We start from the raw sequence: 14,799 nt of genomic DNA, 5'->3' as shown, positions 1-14,799 counted from the left end.
ACAAACCGAAGGCTTTCTCTACCGCTTGCTTGCCTTTTTCCTGCTGGTGTTTCCCGTGAACCACAGCCAGCCTGTGCCACTCCTGTGCATGCCTCAAGGCAGTGCCTCCCCTTCCCCGCGGGGGCTTTCACGAGGATGAAAAGAACACCTGGGTTCCATCACTGGGAAGTTGTTACTCTAATGAAAACCTTGTTTTAAACGTCAAGTGTACCACCTGTGTGTGTTTTCACACTGGCAGGTACCGGAGACTTCCTTTCTCCTTTCTGCTGAAAGGAGATGAAGAGATGAAATAGTCATTAAAAAACGGAAGTTCCCAAGGGACAATGATAGTCTCCTTTAGGATTTGAAAAGGCCACTTTCTTATCTCTCTCTCTCTCTCTCTCTCTCTCTCTCTCTCTCTCTCTCAACATCTATTTGTCTGTCTCTCTCTTTCTCTATCATCTATCTATCTATCTATCTATCTATCTATCTATCTATCTATCTATCTATCTATCTATCTTTCTATCTTTCTATCTTCCCTCCCTCTTATTCTTCTCTCTCTCCTCTGTCTTTTTTTTGGTACCTAACAACACATTTTCCTATCTTGTATTTCCGTGTGTATTTTATTTACCCATTCATGATTTTCCTTTATTCGCCACAGATCACGAGAAGTGGGAGGATACTTTCTGAAAAGGAACAGAAAGCAAACACCATGAAGCGGGATCATCAGAAACACATCCGGGAGTGCTTAGCCCAAGCCATCTTCCACAAGGTCCTCGACATGGAGGTGGGGGCATTTCTCACCCTCTTTATGATGGACTGGCCACTCTTCAATAATGAGTAATGATTGAAGAATTCTTCCTAGACTTCACGGAAAAGGAAATGGGCCAAAAAGAATTGGAAAATTCTGGTTGATTTCCCAAGTAGCCAGGAGCCCAGAGACCCAAATTTTCCTCCTTTTTAGTGCAGAAGAAATATGGACATGATTACAAAGTCTGTGATATTTAATTTTCTAAATGTAGATTCTTTTAATTCACAATGGCTACCCAGCCCTCACCATCTGCACCTTAATTTCCATTTGCTAAAAAAAAGTGACATCTGTTTAAATATCAGTAATTCCACTGCCGTGAATTATCTAGGATCTGCTATTCATTTAAGGCTCCATAGCTCGGCCGTATGTTAAGTTTCACAGAATAGGCAATGAAACATCTGCTGTCCCTCCTACTTTGGACACATTGGTCAGCACGATTTACAGCCCAAGCATCAACACGTTTTGAGGCATCTGACATTGCACTTTTAGTGGGATGTGTAGCTAACCTGAGAAATGACTCCAGCCTTGCTCCACGAAACTGTCCTTCCAATTGTCAAGCACCGTTTTAGTCTCTGAGAGAGGGTGCCACTCTGGGCTCGACCATATAGAAGTCACAGAGCAGTTGGCTTAGAAAGCTCCACACCTGTGGGTCCAGTAACGTTTATGAACAAATGTAGAACTAAAGCAGCAACAAGTTTAGCATCAGTGAAAATAGTTATTATTATACTGATATCATCACATTGCTATTCACTGAAGATGCTTAATGCATGCAGTTTTTGCTGACTTAGGAATTCATTTTTTTTACCTCAACTCATGTCCATGAGTTATAAAAGCACATTGTTGACAGTCCCAAATTTGCTGATTTACAGAAGTACCAGTGGGAACGGTACAATCCTGCTTAAAAAAAATAGTATGGCATTAAATTAAGCACAACCTAGTATTTAACTTTGGGAGTGCAGTGTTCAGTGTTGGATCAAGTCCTTAGAGTTTGGAGGCAGGAGGCAGCATAACTGTGCATGAACTGTCCGTTATGTCCCATGTATTAACAGCACATAATCACGTTTAAGAGAATGTGTAACTATAATATGGAGTTTCACTTTCTCTAATTGAAACATGGGGCTGGGAAGACAGTTCAGAGGGTGGGAACATTTACTATACAAGCTGAAGGACCAGAATTTAAATCCTCAGCACCCATGTAAAAAACCCTGTGTGGTCACACTCACGCCAATAACCCATCCCTGGGAAGGGAAGACTGCTGTATCTTGCTGACTGCCAGTCTAGTACCAGACTGAGTGAGAGACCCTGTCCAGAGGGACTGACATGGCGGAGGGCAGAGCAGGTCGCCAGTGTCTTCCTCTGGTCTCTCAGTCCGTTCACGATGTATTGCACACACACACAAACCCACGTGCAGGTGAAATAAAAAGAACTAGTACTGGTTACACATAGAGGTTTCAGCGTTCAGCGGACTCTGCATGTTCACAGTGGGGATGCTTAATCAGTAAACTCAGCAGATACCTGTAAATCTGAAAAGCAGTGAAATCAATTTAGTTTCCAACCATGTTTCAGAAGGCTCACCTAAACGGCTAATATACTAGAACAACCAGTATTGTCTCCACGTTGCCACAGTGCTTCCCATTAACTGGTGCTGCTCCAGTTTTTCCTGATGTCGTAGGTGTTCACGCATTCATCCTTGCAACCTGCAGTAGCAGACTCGCTGTGTGCCAGGATGGGACCCTCTCTGGTGGGTGTAGGACACTATTTATTGAAATACTAGACAGAAATTGCACAGAAGAGGACAGTAGCAAAGTGAATCCTGCAAAAGAGGGGGTGACCTGTGGGCACCAGAGCAGGGTGCATGGAGGTCCTGCTGCTGTGAGACATACCTCGAAGAGCTAAGTTAGGAGTACAGGAGAGGAATTCCAGAGAGGGAGGATGGTCACATGCAGGATACCTCGGATGGAAAGGAGGCCCAAAGACAGTGCAATGGGCAGTTAGGCGGGTGGTGACATTATCTGGTAAGTTGCAGCTTTGTTTCTGGAAAGTCTGGAATTCCCAAGGCAGGCTGCAGAGCAGGCCATGAGGTGATGGATGTTTTTTTTCAGCAGGGGAGTGAAATAAATGGGCAGAGCTGTTTGAGAGGTTGCTGCTGGAGATGTGGAGGATGGATTAATGGGCTGGAAAAGATTGGAGGTGGGAGGTCAATTAGGAATCTGTTGCCAAAGGGTGCAGCTAACAGCCGCAGAGCGTGTGGGAGAGGCAGCTGTCTACAGAGACAGCAGAGAAGGAGAAAGCAGTAAAGAGAAGCCACTATGTCAGAAGCAGGGGAGATGGGGAGAGTTTTGGGGACTGAAGGAGGAGCCCAAGGGAGGAAGGAGCACGGATGCGGGACCGGAAGCCGATCACAGACCTGCTAGGATGCTGCCCTGGAGCCCAGGCACTCACAAGCTCACAAGCAGCAGGATGTCTCCAGTGGGGATGGACCCAGGAGATAAAGGCACTGGAGACTTGGGGAGGGAGTGTCAGCCATGGGGAAGAGGAGCCTGCCATCTGACTGGAAAGTTGGGGACCAGTGGATTTGGGGAACAGGCTGATGGTAAATGTAAGAAAGCTTGTTGCTGAGTGGGTGTAAGGGCAGAGCAGTAGGGAGAGGGACAAGAGGTGCCCACAGATAATCCATGACAACCAGGACTGGAGTGATTGCATCAGTAGGGACCAACTCCAGAGAAAAGAGTTTCCCTGAGGAACAATAAAACCACAGCAAGAAAGCCATAGAGACTGATTTCAAGTCTGATTAGAAAAGATGATTTCAATTGGAGGTGTATTTCTAAATCACCAACTATTACAGTAACGTAATTGGAAAACACAGAGGGAAAAATCATAAAACAAAATAACTGCATAAAGTTCCTACTTTCAAAGGTGACCATTATCAATGTGCACTTCTTTTTAGAATCTTCTAGCCATATTTATACAACAATAAAAGGGAGGCGGCATATGCGCAGAATGTCAGCTCTCAGGATGCCTCATCAGGAGATTGGCACAATGCGGGCAATGGAGCAAGTTCCAGGTCATCCCAAGCTAGGTTCCAAGACCCATTCTCAACAAACAAGCAAACTCCAAAAAAACACAGTGGGGTTTCAGCTGTGGCTCAGCCCTTAGGAGCAGGGACTGCCTGTGTAGGAGTTCAGTTCCCAGAACCCCTTCCAGGCAGCCCAGGACTGACTCTAACTCCAACTCCTGCCCCCACATGTCCACAGACACAAAAATACAAATGAAATCATCTTTTTTTTTTCTTTTTTAAAACAAGAAAGGACATCATGATACACTGTGACAGGGGCATGGGCTTGTGGCAATCAAGCGCTGCAGGGGTGGTCGGGTGGGGGGGTGGAAAGGAGAGACCAGGGTACAAAGCAGTGAATCTGCCTCAGTGTCTCCTCTTGTGACTGTGAATCTGCCTCAGTGACTCCTGGGACCTAGTGGTACAAAGGGAGCACCTCCTCACCCCAGGGGTCCTCTGGAAAGACTGTCTCTGCCCTTCCTCGATTTCTATGGGGTTCTGTATCTTGCTTCCTCCTGTGTTATTTTCATTTCCATTAAAAAAAGAAAATCAAAATCTTTAGGAACCTTGTTTAATGATCCCATTCTGTTCCAGCAGAGGCATGTGCCAAACATTTAGCCATCTTTTCGAATTTTATACCACGATTGCATCCTTTTCTTCAAAGAAATAAAGGGGTGGGGCCATCTTCAGATAGTATCTTTTTGTGCACAACACTTAAAAGTCATTACTCAGTTTTCTTGTTCAGACCTGGAATGAAGTTTCTGGGTAAAGGGCATGGACCCTTTTAGCTAAGATGTGTAATTGGCTCTCCTAGAGCGGTGGCAATTGATATCCCCAGCTGCACACTTAGGCAGGTGGTTCTTCTCCACCTAAATGACAAGAGGGCTTACTGAAAATAAAGCTACCTCTATCGGGATTATTTTCCTCTAAAATATTCTTGGCTCTCACTAGCATGATTCTGTCTTCAACAGCGCTACCACCAGCTTGAAATAAAAAGGAAACTGGATACCTTAGCTCGGAAGGAGCGGATTCAGAGGCTGAAGGTAAACTCTTTTACCTTCTAATAACATTTTGTGGCCGGGCGGTGGTGGCGCACGTCTTTAATCCCAGCACTCGGGAGGCAGAGGCAGGCAGATCTCTGTGAGTGAGTTCAAGACCAGCCTGGTGTACAAGAGCTAGTTCCAGGACAGGCTCCAAAACCACAGAGAAACCCTGTCTCGAAAAACAAACAAACAAACAAACAAAAAAAACCATTTTGTGATTTCAACAGACCCCCCCCCCCGCCCGCGGCAGTTATTATACCTACTTTTGGACAGCACACATAGGTCAGGTCAAGCAAATGCTTCTACTGAGCCCGGATCTCCACCGCCATCAATATAGATGTTGATAGAACAGGTTCTGCTCTCTAGAAATGCATTCTGAGCACAAAAAACTTTCCAAGACAAAATTAAAAATAGCCAAATTTGAAAGGTGGCTTCTTTTTTTTTTTTGTGGCAGAAGCCAAAGGATATTCATGTATCTCGAGAAAATAAAAAGAGATGGTAATGTTCCTGTATGAAGGAAAATAAAACATTAGAAAAATTATACAATCACACATTTTCATTCGAATGTCACCCTTTAAAATTCTGGTGGGAACGAGCTTCCTTGGTAGAAGAAAGCGTGATCAGATCTAAGACATTTCGTGCTAGGTATTTTTAAACCTCTTGGTTGTTCTCTATTTTTGTTCTCTGCAATGAACTTACAAAATGCATCCATTTGAATCAGGAGATGAGAGATTCAATTAGGCATGTTTCAGTTGAGGGTGGCAGATTTATTTGATTTCTTGAGCTATTTGAAATCATGAGCTGTTTGTTCTTAATTGTCTGTGGTATTACAAATGTGGAAACATATTTCACAAACCGATAAGTATTTGTAAAGAATTCACAGGGAACCTGTCTCCTTAAGACTAAAATTTTTCTTATCTGGGTTGATGGACTCAAATTTGTTTTTTTGGGGTCAAAGGCTAATCTTGTTACCAAAGTGTTGGCCAACAGGACATAGATAGCTTCTCAGGGCTCAGGAGAACGGGGCTTCAGCTTGGCTGGCCGTGCCTCGTGTCATGGGCTGTTACAGGTTGTGGATGTAATAGCGAGAAGTACTGAGTTCCAGTGGGGCTCATGTTTCCCTTCCTTTGCCTTATGCAATGCAGACGAGGGACACTAAGTGGGTCACTGGGAGTGCTGTGGTCACTTGGGTTCCTCCCATTGGACACTTCTATTGGGACTGTCAAGGCTCACTGTGTATTTGTAATTGCCAAAAGCAGGTTTTAGGTTCCTTATATCTAATAGGCAAACTTGCTTCAGGGCATTATTGAGTTATTGTTTTTGTATAAAATGAATCTTTTCTGGGAGTCTCTTCTGGTCGGAGTAGTGAGGTACAACAGGCACTTTGTAGTGGCCCAACAAACATTATCATGAAGGAAAGGGTACTCAGAGTGACTCTTTCATGTGCAGCTGGAGGAGGCTCCGTTTTCTGCCACTCACCACTACACCAGTCTCCGACAGGGTTGTAAGAGCCTTGCTAACCCCCATGTCCAAACACAGAGTGGCCTTCTTCATGGGGAGGGCTTTGATCTCATAGCATGTTGTGCATCAGGTGCTAAGCTAACCCCATAATCTATACATCAACTTCACAAATTTCTTTCTCATTCTAGGGAGAACATACAAGACGTTTTATTGAAGATAACATGCCCATTCTGACACCCCACCCCCCAGCTGGCCCAAAGAGTAACCGTGGCTGTAGTGTTCTGGCTGAGGAAGGACGTTCTAGTCCATTAACACTGGTGAGCCCTATTAAGCACTCTGTCCCAGATAATTAATTTATGATTTCTCATTAATCTCAGAAAGAAGGCTCTATGGGAAGCATGTCTGCACAGCCCTATAGCCTTGAAAACACAGTCAAATGAACAGTTGGAAGCCACAGCCTCCTAACTGCTCAAGTCTCCATTAACAGAGCCCCCTCCAGCCACAATCCCTGAACGTGCAGCTGTCATAGCTTCTTAAGTGGAGATCACGTATGCTTACAAACATACCCAGCTCCCTCCCCATCCCCCACCCCTGCTCTACTTTACCCAAGGAAAAGCGCAAAATCTACCTGGTGTCTAAGATCACACACGATGAGCTGAAGTTATCCATCTCAGTATTTACACTTCAGCTCAGCAACGTGGAGTGTTTTCTGACTGTGTTTTCTGGCTGTGTTTTCTGACGTCTGGGTATGGTTCTTGCTCCTCTGTGGTCTGCCCGAATTCAGCAGTGCCAGGCTGCATGGTGGTGACAGTACTACCATTTCAGGTTATCAAAAGTACATGCTTCTACTCTGAGATATTAAATGTGATGAAATCCCACCTGAAGAAATCATACACTGATATTTCATCCCAGAATACATTGTCTGTTGCCCATGGTGAGATTTGATGGAAGGAGGGCACAGTTCTTCAAAACAATACAGATTCAAGAAAGATTTAAAAAAAACTGCTGGATGTCGGTGGTTGAAGCGGGGCTAAGCTCCCCATGAATTCTTTACTCTTGGTTTTCATGACTGAATGCTTTTCCTTGTAAACTCTGATCATTTTTGTTTGTGTTGCACAATATTTGTGGAGAAACTATAAAGCCTTCAGAATGTTGAGGAAGTCTGTCACATATGACCTTAAGCTTCAACATTCTGCAAAAGGTAGACGTGTCTTAACCTGTCCTGGTCAAACAGCCCAAGTCTTGCTAAGCCCCACTTTTCTCTGGACTGTTTCTCCTCTTCCGGGTCTGATGTGAATGAATGTAGGTGTGTACGCACAAATATGTCTTTGTTGGACAGTGATTCACTAGCCTCTCCCAAGCTTTCCCCAGAAGGAAATAGTGCTGCTTTTTGTCCTCCACCTGGTTCAGAGAGGGAAAACCCCTTTAAGGGCTGCTCTCTGTCCTCCACCTGGTTCAGAGAGGGAAAACCCCTTTAAGGGCTGCTCTCTGTCCTCCACCTGGTTCAGAGAGGGAAAACCCCTTTAAGGGCTGCTCTCTGTCCTCCACCTGGTTCGGAGAGGAAAACCCCTTTAAGGTTTCTTTGAGTTTTGCTGGCGAACCCCCCTCAGGAGATAGTCTGTGTGTTGCTGCGCTGGAGTGAGGGAGTCCTCTGGAAATCAGAGGCTACAGTGCCATCGCCGGACACTTCAACACAGGGCTACAGCTGGATGACAGGCTGTGTGTCCCCTGCACTTCACTGCCTAGCTACCATGATTCTTAGGTGGATTTCCTGCTTCACGGAGACTCAAGTTCCTCTTTAGTTTGTCTCTCCTGTCCTGGACATAGCCCTTCTCAGTTTAAGCCCTGGCTACTGACAGTCCCACAGAGACAGGAAACCTTACAGGATGTTACCATTTTTCTTGAGCTTCCCTGAGGAAACCTCTGGCACCACGTGCTCCTGCACTTGGTTGCTAATGGCCCTAAACGTTCAGACACTGTGCAAGCATTTAGCTGTGCCATCTCCATTAAAACCGAGGAGAGCCATCTCAACTGAGTCTGCGCATTTTTGGGAAATTCACTCCCTGGAATCCCCTAGAGAATGAGCAGAATTTGGTTAAGCTGAGTAATGTCCAGGTAGCCAATTTCAACTCACATCTTGGTACAGCTTTGAGAACATTAAGACAGTACCATATTTATTACAGGAAGATGTATTCACATATCGTAAAAATGCAGCAAGCTTAAGATAGCCTCCGATATGAGCTATGAGAGTTCAGGGCTCACAGCTGGTAGTTAATGGGAGATTTGTTTTCAGAGATAAATGTGATCAGTTGAGCATTTGACTGCCACATCCATCTGACAGGATGATCTTTGTGTGCAATTGCACAGCCGTGACATTAAGAGCACAGCCTCCAATAGATATTCTGATTTGTACTAACCTGCTTTCCCTGACTTTTACACAAGATTTTTTGACAGGAGACCCTCAACGGTATATATGGGTCCAGTAGAGTTTACAAGAGTTCCTTTGGGTGATCTGAGTCTCTTATTAAGAAGAGTCTGGTTTCGTTTCTGCATGCGGTTTTTAAGACCTCTCTTAGGTTTAGCTCTTGCTTTCTCTGAGATCTCTGTTACATCAATGGATCCATGTGTGTCTGTTGTGGTTCAGGTTTGCAGAGATTCTGTTCATTAATTTCCTCGTCGCCGAGACCAAAGGCCTTTGAGAATTTGACTGAGGCAGGAAAAGCTTAGGTGGCTTACAGTTTGAGGATGTAGAGTCCATCACGATGGAGCAGGTATTGAAGCTGGTGGCACCACAGTGGAGGGAGCATGTGGCTGAGGCTTTTCTCCTCCTCACAGCCTTCAGACCAGGAAGCAGAGAGAGGACTAGAAGCAGGACACTCAAGAGCATGAAGAGCTGCCATTCAGAGAGAAGCTTCTTCCCTTCAGCCTTTGCCTACTACCATGAGATTCACCAACTCCCGAAAGAGCAGCTCCAGTTTTGGACCAAGTATTGAAACAGCCAGTGGGAGGCATTTCACATTCAAGTTATAAGTGATTCTAAGCAGTAATGGCTTAACCATGGAAATCATCCCCACCCCAGGCCAGGCCCATGAGTCTCAGGTGACTCTATGAAGTCATCAGACACCTGGACTCCTTCTGTGTTGCTCATCCACCAGCTTGGGGTACCTGTTTCATCCACAGCTGCCAGGGCTGTATATCACCATGTGGATGCTGCAGCCTGAGGGAAGGGGTCTGCTGGAAAGTAAGGACACGCTCCCCTTCTCTTTGAATGTGAACAGGATGTGTCACGAGAGTCTCTTTTGTTCACATTTTACTGGCCTGAAGAGAGAGGCCCATCTTTGCACAGAGGCCTAGGGAAGTCTGGGGAAACATGCTCTCTTTGTGCCAGACATGTTTCCAAATGAAAGTTCTGTTATCGGAGAAGAGAGGAGAGCAAATATTAGGCAGTATTATCTCTGTTGCTCCTCTCTGGTCCTGGCTTAGAGCCGACTCTTCCTTGATTTTTAGATCCCCATCTCCCTCTTGCCTCATCATTTGGATAAAAATTTTAACTGCTTCTGTGAGAACTTAGTTTTCCTTAGAGTTCTTGGTTAACTGTAAATATTCTAAGAATACATCATTTCACATTCTGTTCACTGGCATCCATCAGTCTGATTGACTAATAGAATCTTTGGATGTTAAGTATTACTTTTTAGCTCCTTGCTTGGTCTAAGGTGAGAGTTCAGTATGTGCCTACTGTTGAACAGTGTTGCACACATGCGTCTCAAGATGCTGTGAGAACAAGGGCTTAGTAATAGTCACTGGCTGCCCGTGTTTTACGTGTGTATTTATACATACATTTGCAGAATGGAATATTTGTGGATCACCATCCTTTCGAGTCAATGTACAAAATGCTGCTCATGAATCATTTATACACTGTCCTTCTCATGCCCCTTTGCCCAAACACGCATGCCCTATTCTTAGCATGTTTTCTACTGTCTTCGTATAAGCACAACTGGGCCAAAAGTTTCACTCCTCCCTGCTTTTGACACTTTGCTAATCTTTATACTAAACTTATGATATTCTGTTGACACCCCCCCCCCCTCCCAAAGGCACTTACAAAGTTCCACGCTGGCACTTTTTGTATTCACTGCAGTATATTCTTGATTGGAAAGTGTCTCTGTTGGGGGCTCAGCAGGAAACAGATGGCTCATACAAATAGAGTAATTAGGAAGTTGTTTAATAAAGAAACTATTTAGGACGCTACAGCAGGGCAAAGAGAAACCAGCTTGGGATGGTAAGCCCAATGGGGTCAGCACCATGGGAAACCACAGTCCCTAGATTGAAGGAGGGAAAGGGAGAAAATAGATTCCAGAAGCAGTAGGTAGGGCCCCTAGCTGGGAAAGGCTCCTCTGCAGAAGTGTTAACACTTAGGTGGCAGGAACCATTTCTACCCTGCAGGGATGATGGGAGTAAAGGCCTCCATTTCATCTTCCCTTCTTCTCTGATGTGACTCCTCTCTTTGGTAGAACCCAACTGCAGTGCTGAGGTTGATTGGTAAATTCTTTGAAGGAATCCCTTCCAGGGCCCAGAGCGCCGCAGCCAGAGACATAGAAGGAATGGAAGCGGCTCAGCGTGGAGACATTCATTTTTACATAGTGCGTCCTAGCGTTGCCAGCTATAATCTTTCATTTTGTTTTCTTACATTTGTAGGAAGCAGCTGACGACACGTAATTGGTGGTGCATTATAGCCGAGCACCTGCCTGTCCTGTTGTCTGCTTTTACTTTGGGTGCCAACCCTGTGGCATAATGAATTCAGAGTGGATTGTATATTGAAAACATTGAAACCGAAATGAGTCTGTTCCAATCATATCATTTCAGATCTCTCCAGTACGAACATTATTCAGCTTAACATTTAATTCAGCAAAGCCATTCTTTGCAGATATGCAGTACTACCAGGAGTTTACAGTACCAGCAAAGAATATGGGACTATAATAGAGGCCACCTCCTTTGTCTACGAGGCTCCATCCCTGTGATATTTGGTTATGCAGAGGACTCCAACACCATATGTTTAACAAATACTTGGGTCAGAAGGCTGTGTATAATGGAAGAATATAATTAAAGTTTAATCTGTTCAGTTAAAAAGACACCATTAATTACTCTGGGCAATTTGTTGGATTATTAATTGGTTCTGGAAACATGTCAAGATACTAATTTAAATGGAACTTTCTCCCCTAATTGTCTAGACAGCCCCTCGGCCATATACTGCCCCAGGAAATATGCAGCCTCCGATTCGATTGCAGCCTCTTTTCAGTAATCACACAACGAGAAATGTTTCAAAGATAACTCCAGAGTCCAAACCCAAAATCTCATTGCTGGAAAGCGAAACTCCGTTTCCTATTGGGGTAAATGCTATTTTCTTTAAGAAATATATTCTTTTAAATTGTTGATTTAAATCTTGTACCGTCAAAGGTTCTGAGATGCTATATTTAGTTTAGCCACACAGTGAAACTTTTCTGTGCATTCATTAAGCACTTACTGTGTACTTCTGATGAACTCGTTCTGTGACGGGAAGACCTGAGGATTATGTAGTTGAGCAGAATCCATAAAGGGTGGGTTTGTAATGATGTGCAGTGCCAGCTCACTATGAAGAAGATGGAGGAAAAACAAAGAAGTCTTCTCACAGGCACAAATGGCTGTCCTCAGGCGTGACCCTGTGTGGACTCCTTGCAGATTTAGATACAGGAAAACCAGACAATGGGACTCTGCATGGCTGGTCTGTGTTTGCACTGGGACTAGCTTTCCTATCAGTGTGTGAAGTTACTTGGAGGTTGAACTCATCATACCCAGGGGTTTGACACTGCATCCCTTTCAAGGTTATATCTTGGGTAATCTTTGGTCTTTAAAGTGTAAAAAGGCTAAGTATGGGTACTGTGAAACAGAATCTACCTAAACAGGGGATAACAAGCCAGACCATTCCCACACTGGGGAGAGACAGATTGTGTCTCTAGCTTGCAGAACCATTTGCTAGTTTAAGAGTTTGTGTCACAAGTGTAATTGCCATTAATTGAAAGGTTCATTCCTTACTAGGCAATACCACCCACGAACCTAAGACATTGCCCCCTTTCACTGACAAATGCCCTTCCTGCAGATAAATGAGCGCTTGCATTTCATACCAAATATACACGTGCAACCGCGGCATCCTAATCCATGGGATGTGGCTTTAGCTTTTGAGAGTGCTTTACACTCCGTGTTCGGTTAATTTACTGGTAGCTTCTCAAAGGCTAGAGAAGTTTAATGGGAAGCAGTGGCTTCTAGTTTGCACAGCTGGGAGTGAAGCAGGCTCCTGGGTCAGCGGCACATCCATTTTAGCCACTATTCAAGAGTAGCCGGGTCCCATGAGACTATTTCAGGCTACTTAAAATAACACACAAGCAGGATCCTGTCATGTTATAGTAATCCGAAATAGGAGATTTGTCCTGATCATGGGCCATTAATCCACCAAGCATTATCAAGTGGCCAAAGCTTGTAGGAACAATGAGTGTTGTTTCCCTGGTTGGCAGAGCCACTGGGGAGACAGGATCACAATGAGGAGGAGGTTGCTTGGTGACCAAAGAATCAGAACAGGGCTGTGTCTCAAGTGTTCCTGGCTCAGGTTAAGGCTTCCTGAGGCACCCATCTCATCTAGGAATGGGCTTGCCAAAAGTACCAGAAATCTCACAGGTCTTTGCCTAAAACTCTCTGTGTCCTCCGGGGTTAGCTTTGCCATTAGGGCTGGACATACTCAAAGCCTAATGGGTAAGACTTTCTCCCCACTAGGTGGTGCCCCAATGGGTGCTTCCTGTGGTTTCTTCCCATGCGTCTGTAGTTCTGAGTTCTACTTTGGTAACTTTTCTTCCTAGACGTAAGGACACTGACAGTGAGAAGACACATGGTTTTTACACCCGTCAGATGTTTGTTTGGCTCTCAGTGATTTCCCCCAAAATTAACTCTGAGACACTGGCTACTAGTAATAGCTATATATACACCTGGTGACATGTAATAATATAGTATATAACTCAAGTATTGAGAGTATGGGTCATTGAAGGAGAGGCACTGGGTAGTTCTCTACACCAACAAGTTGAAGATTAATTTCATGTTAGTTCCAATTACCTAAATGTTTAACTATTTTAGGCACTTAAGACAGGATAGGTACTGAAGAAGAACAAGTGTTGTTATTATTATTGATTATCAAGGCAGACATCAGTAACTTACTGGAGCTTACTATGTAACAGACATAAACAAAATAGACCATGAAAAGAGACATGCTTTTATTAATAGTATTGATGGTGAAAGTGCTACCAGACAAACTCTTTTTGGCCTGCATTGTTGCTAAGTATGCATTGGGCCCTGGGTCGACCCTTCCTGTCTTACTGAAAGAAGAATTTACAGGCATAAGGACTGGAAGTACCACAGATAAAATGAGGTTGAACTTGTCTTAGCAGTCCGAGTGAGCATCTGCAGGAAAAAGTGGTGCACACGGCCAACCACAGGTTGGCTTTGATGCCACTAATCACTTGGCAAGTATTGCCAGCATTCAGAGGGAGCCTCTCCTGCCAGGGGAAATCCTAAGTGTTTTCAAAGTCCTGCATGGAGGATCTGCCACCGTTTTAATGTTGGGAATCTGCCCAGGAAACCGTGCACATGTATGCAAACATACATATATGCAAAGGCACATGTATGCAAAGACGGAACCACCTATTTACAGTAGTGAACAACTGGGAAAAGTTTCCCCTTATGAAGTATAGTTTAAGATGTTTAAGTACATAAAAATACACTATGATTATATGTAATGGTTTATAAAATCACCCAATATACCTTCAGTTAAAAATGGAAAAAGAACAAGATATTAATTTTGAGAAAAATATGATTAAAATCATTTCCAAAACACGACAAGCACCTGATACCAGTTATGCTATTTTTTTTAAAGGAATTAAAATTATCCAAATTCTCAGTATTCTAGGTAGTTAATTCTAGGTCATTAATTTCAATGTTTGTATCATGCACATATACTTTTAGTTTGATATTCTAGGCTTAATGCAATGTATTGAAGAATGAACCAGGAAACAAAGGAAGAACACTCAGTGTAATTTAGCATTCCAACATTAGAATCTGCTTACACAACAGTGTAGCTTTTATTCAAGGTTTGAGCTAGACATGCGCTTACTCACTCTGCTTTTATTTACTTAGTAACCAGTGCTCTTTGGAGAGATTTCTTTCCCTAAAATAATTTTTCATTATTAAGCACTTCAAAATTTAGACGAAATGGGCTGAAAACTAATTAGGGACACAAAATATAAATGTGCTGCAAATTTATAGTGTGTCAGTAGAAATGCTTCTTAAAAATATAAATGTGAGCCAGGCGGTGGTGGCACACGCCTTTAATCCCAGCACTCGGGAGGCAGAGGCAGGCGGATCTCTGTGAGTTCGAG

At 43.9% G+C, this 14,799-nt stretch overlaps 1 protein-coding gene across 6 annotated transcripts in view; it reads left to right on the top strand.

The window, feature by feature from the left end:
• Positions 1-14,799, top strand: part of Erich3 (glutamate rich 3) — a 94,120-nt gene that overhangs the window by 26,883 nt on the left and 52,438 nt on the right. For 2 of the 6 annotated variants that reach the window (XM_026784000.1, XM_013350100.2), the window contains exons 3-6: positions 641-766; positions 4,817-4,888; positions 6,538-6,666; positions 11,575-11,733. In XM_026784000.1, coding sequence (XP_026639801.1) covers positions 641-766; positions 4,817-4,888; positions 6,538-6,666; positions 11,575-11,733 — 486 coding nt within the window. The remainder of the gene's footprint in view (positions 1-640; positions 767-4,816; positions 4,889-6,537; positions 6,667-11,574; positions 11,734-14,799) is intronic. The other 4 variants (XM_026784001.1, XM_026784002.1, XM_026784003.1 and 1 more) reach the window with 4 other exon arrangements.

Source organism: Microtus ochrogaster, chromosome 21 (assembly GCF_000317375.1).
Source record: "Microtus ochrogaster isolate Prairie Vole_2 chromosome 21, MicOch1.0, whole genome shotgun sequence".
NCBI classification, from domain to species: Eukaryota; Metazoa; Chordata; class Mammalia; order Rodentia; family Cricetidae; genus Microtus; species Microtus ochrogaster.
The sequence above is the reverse complement of the archived record's forward strand: the minus strand, read 5'-3'. Positions and strand labels throughout refer to the sequence as shown.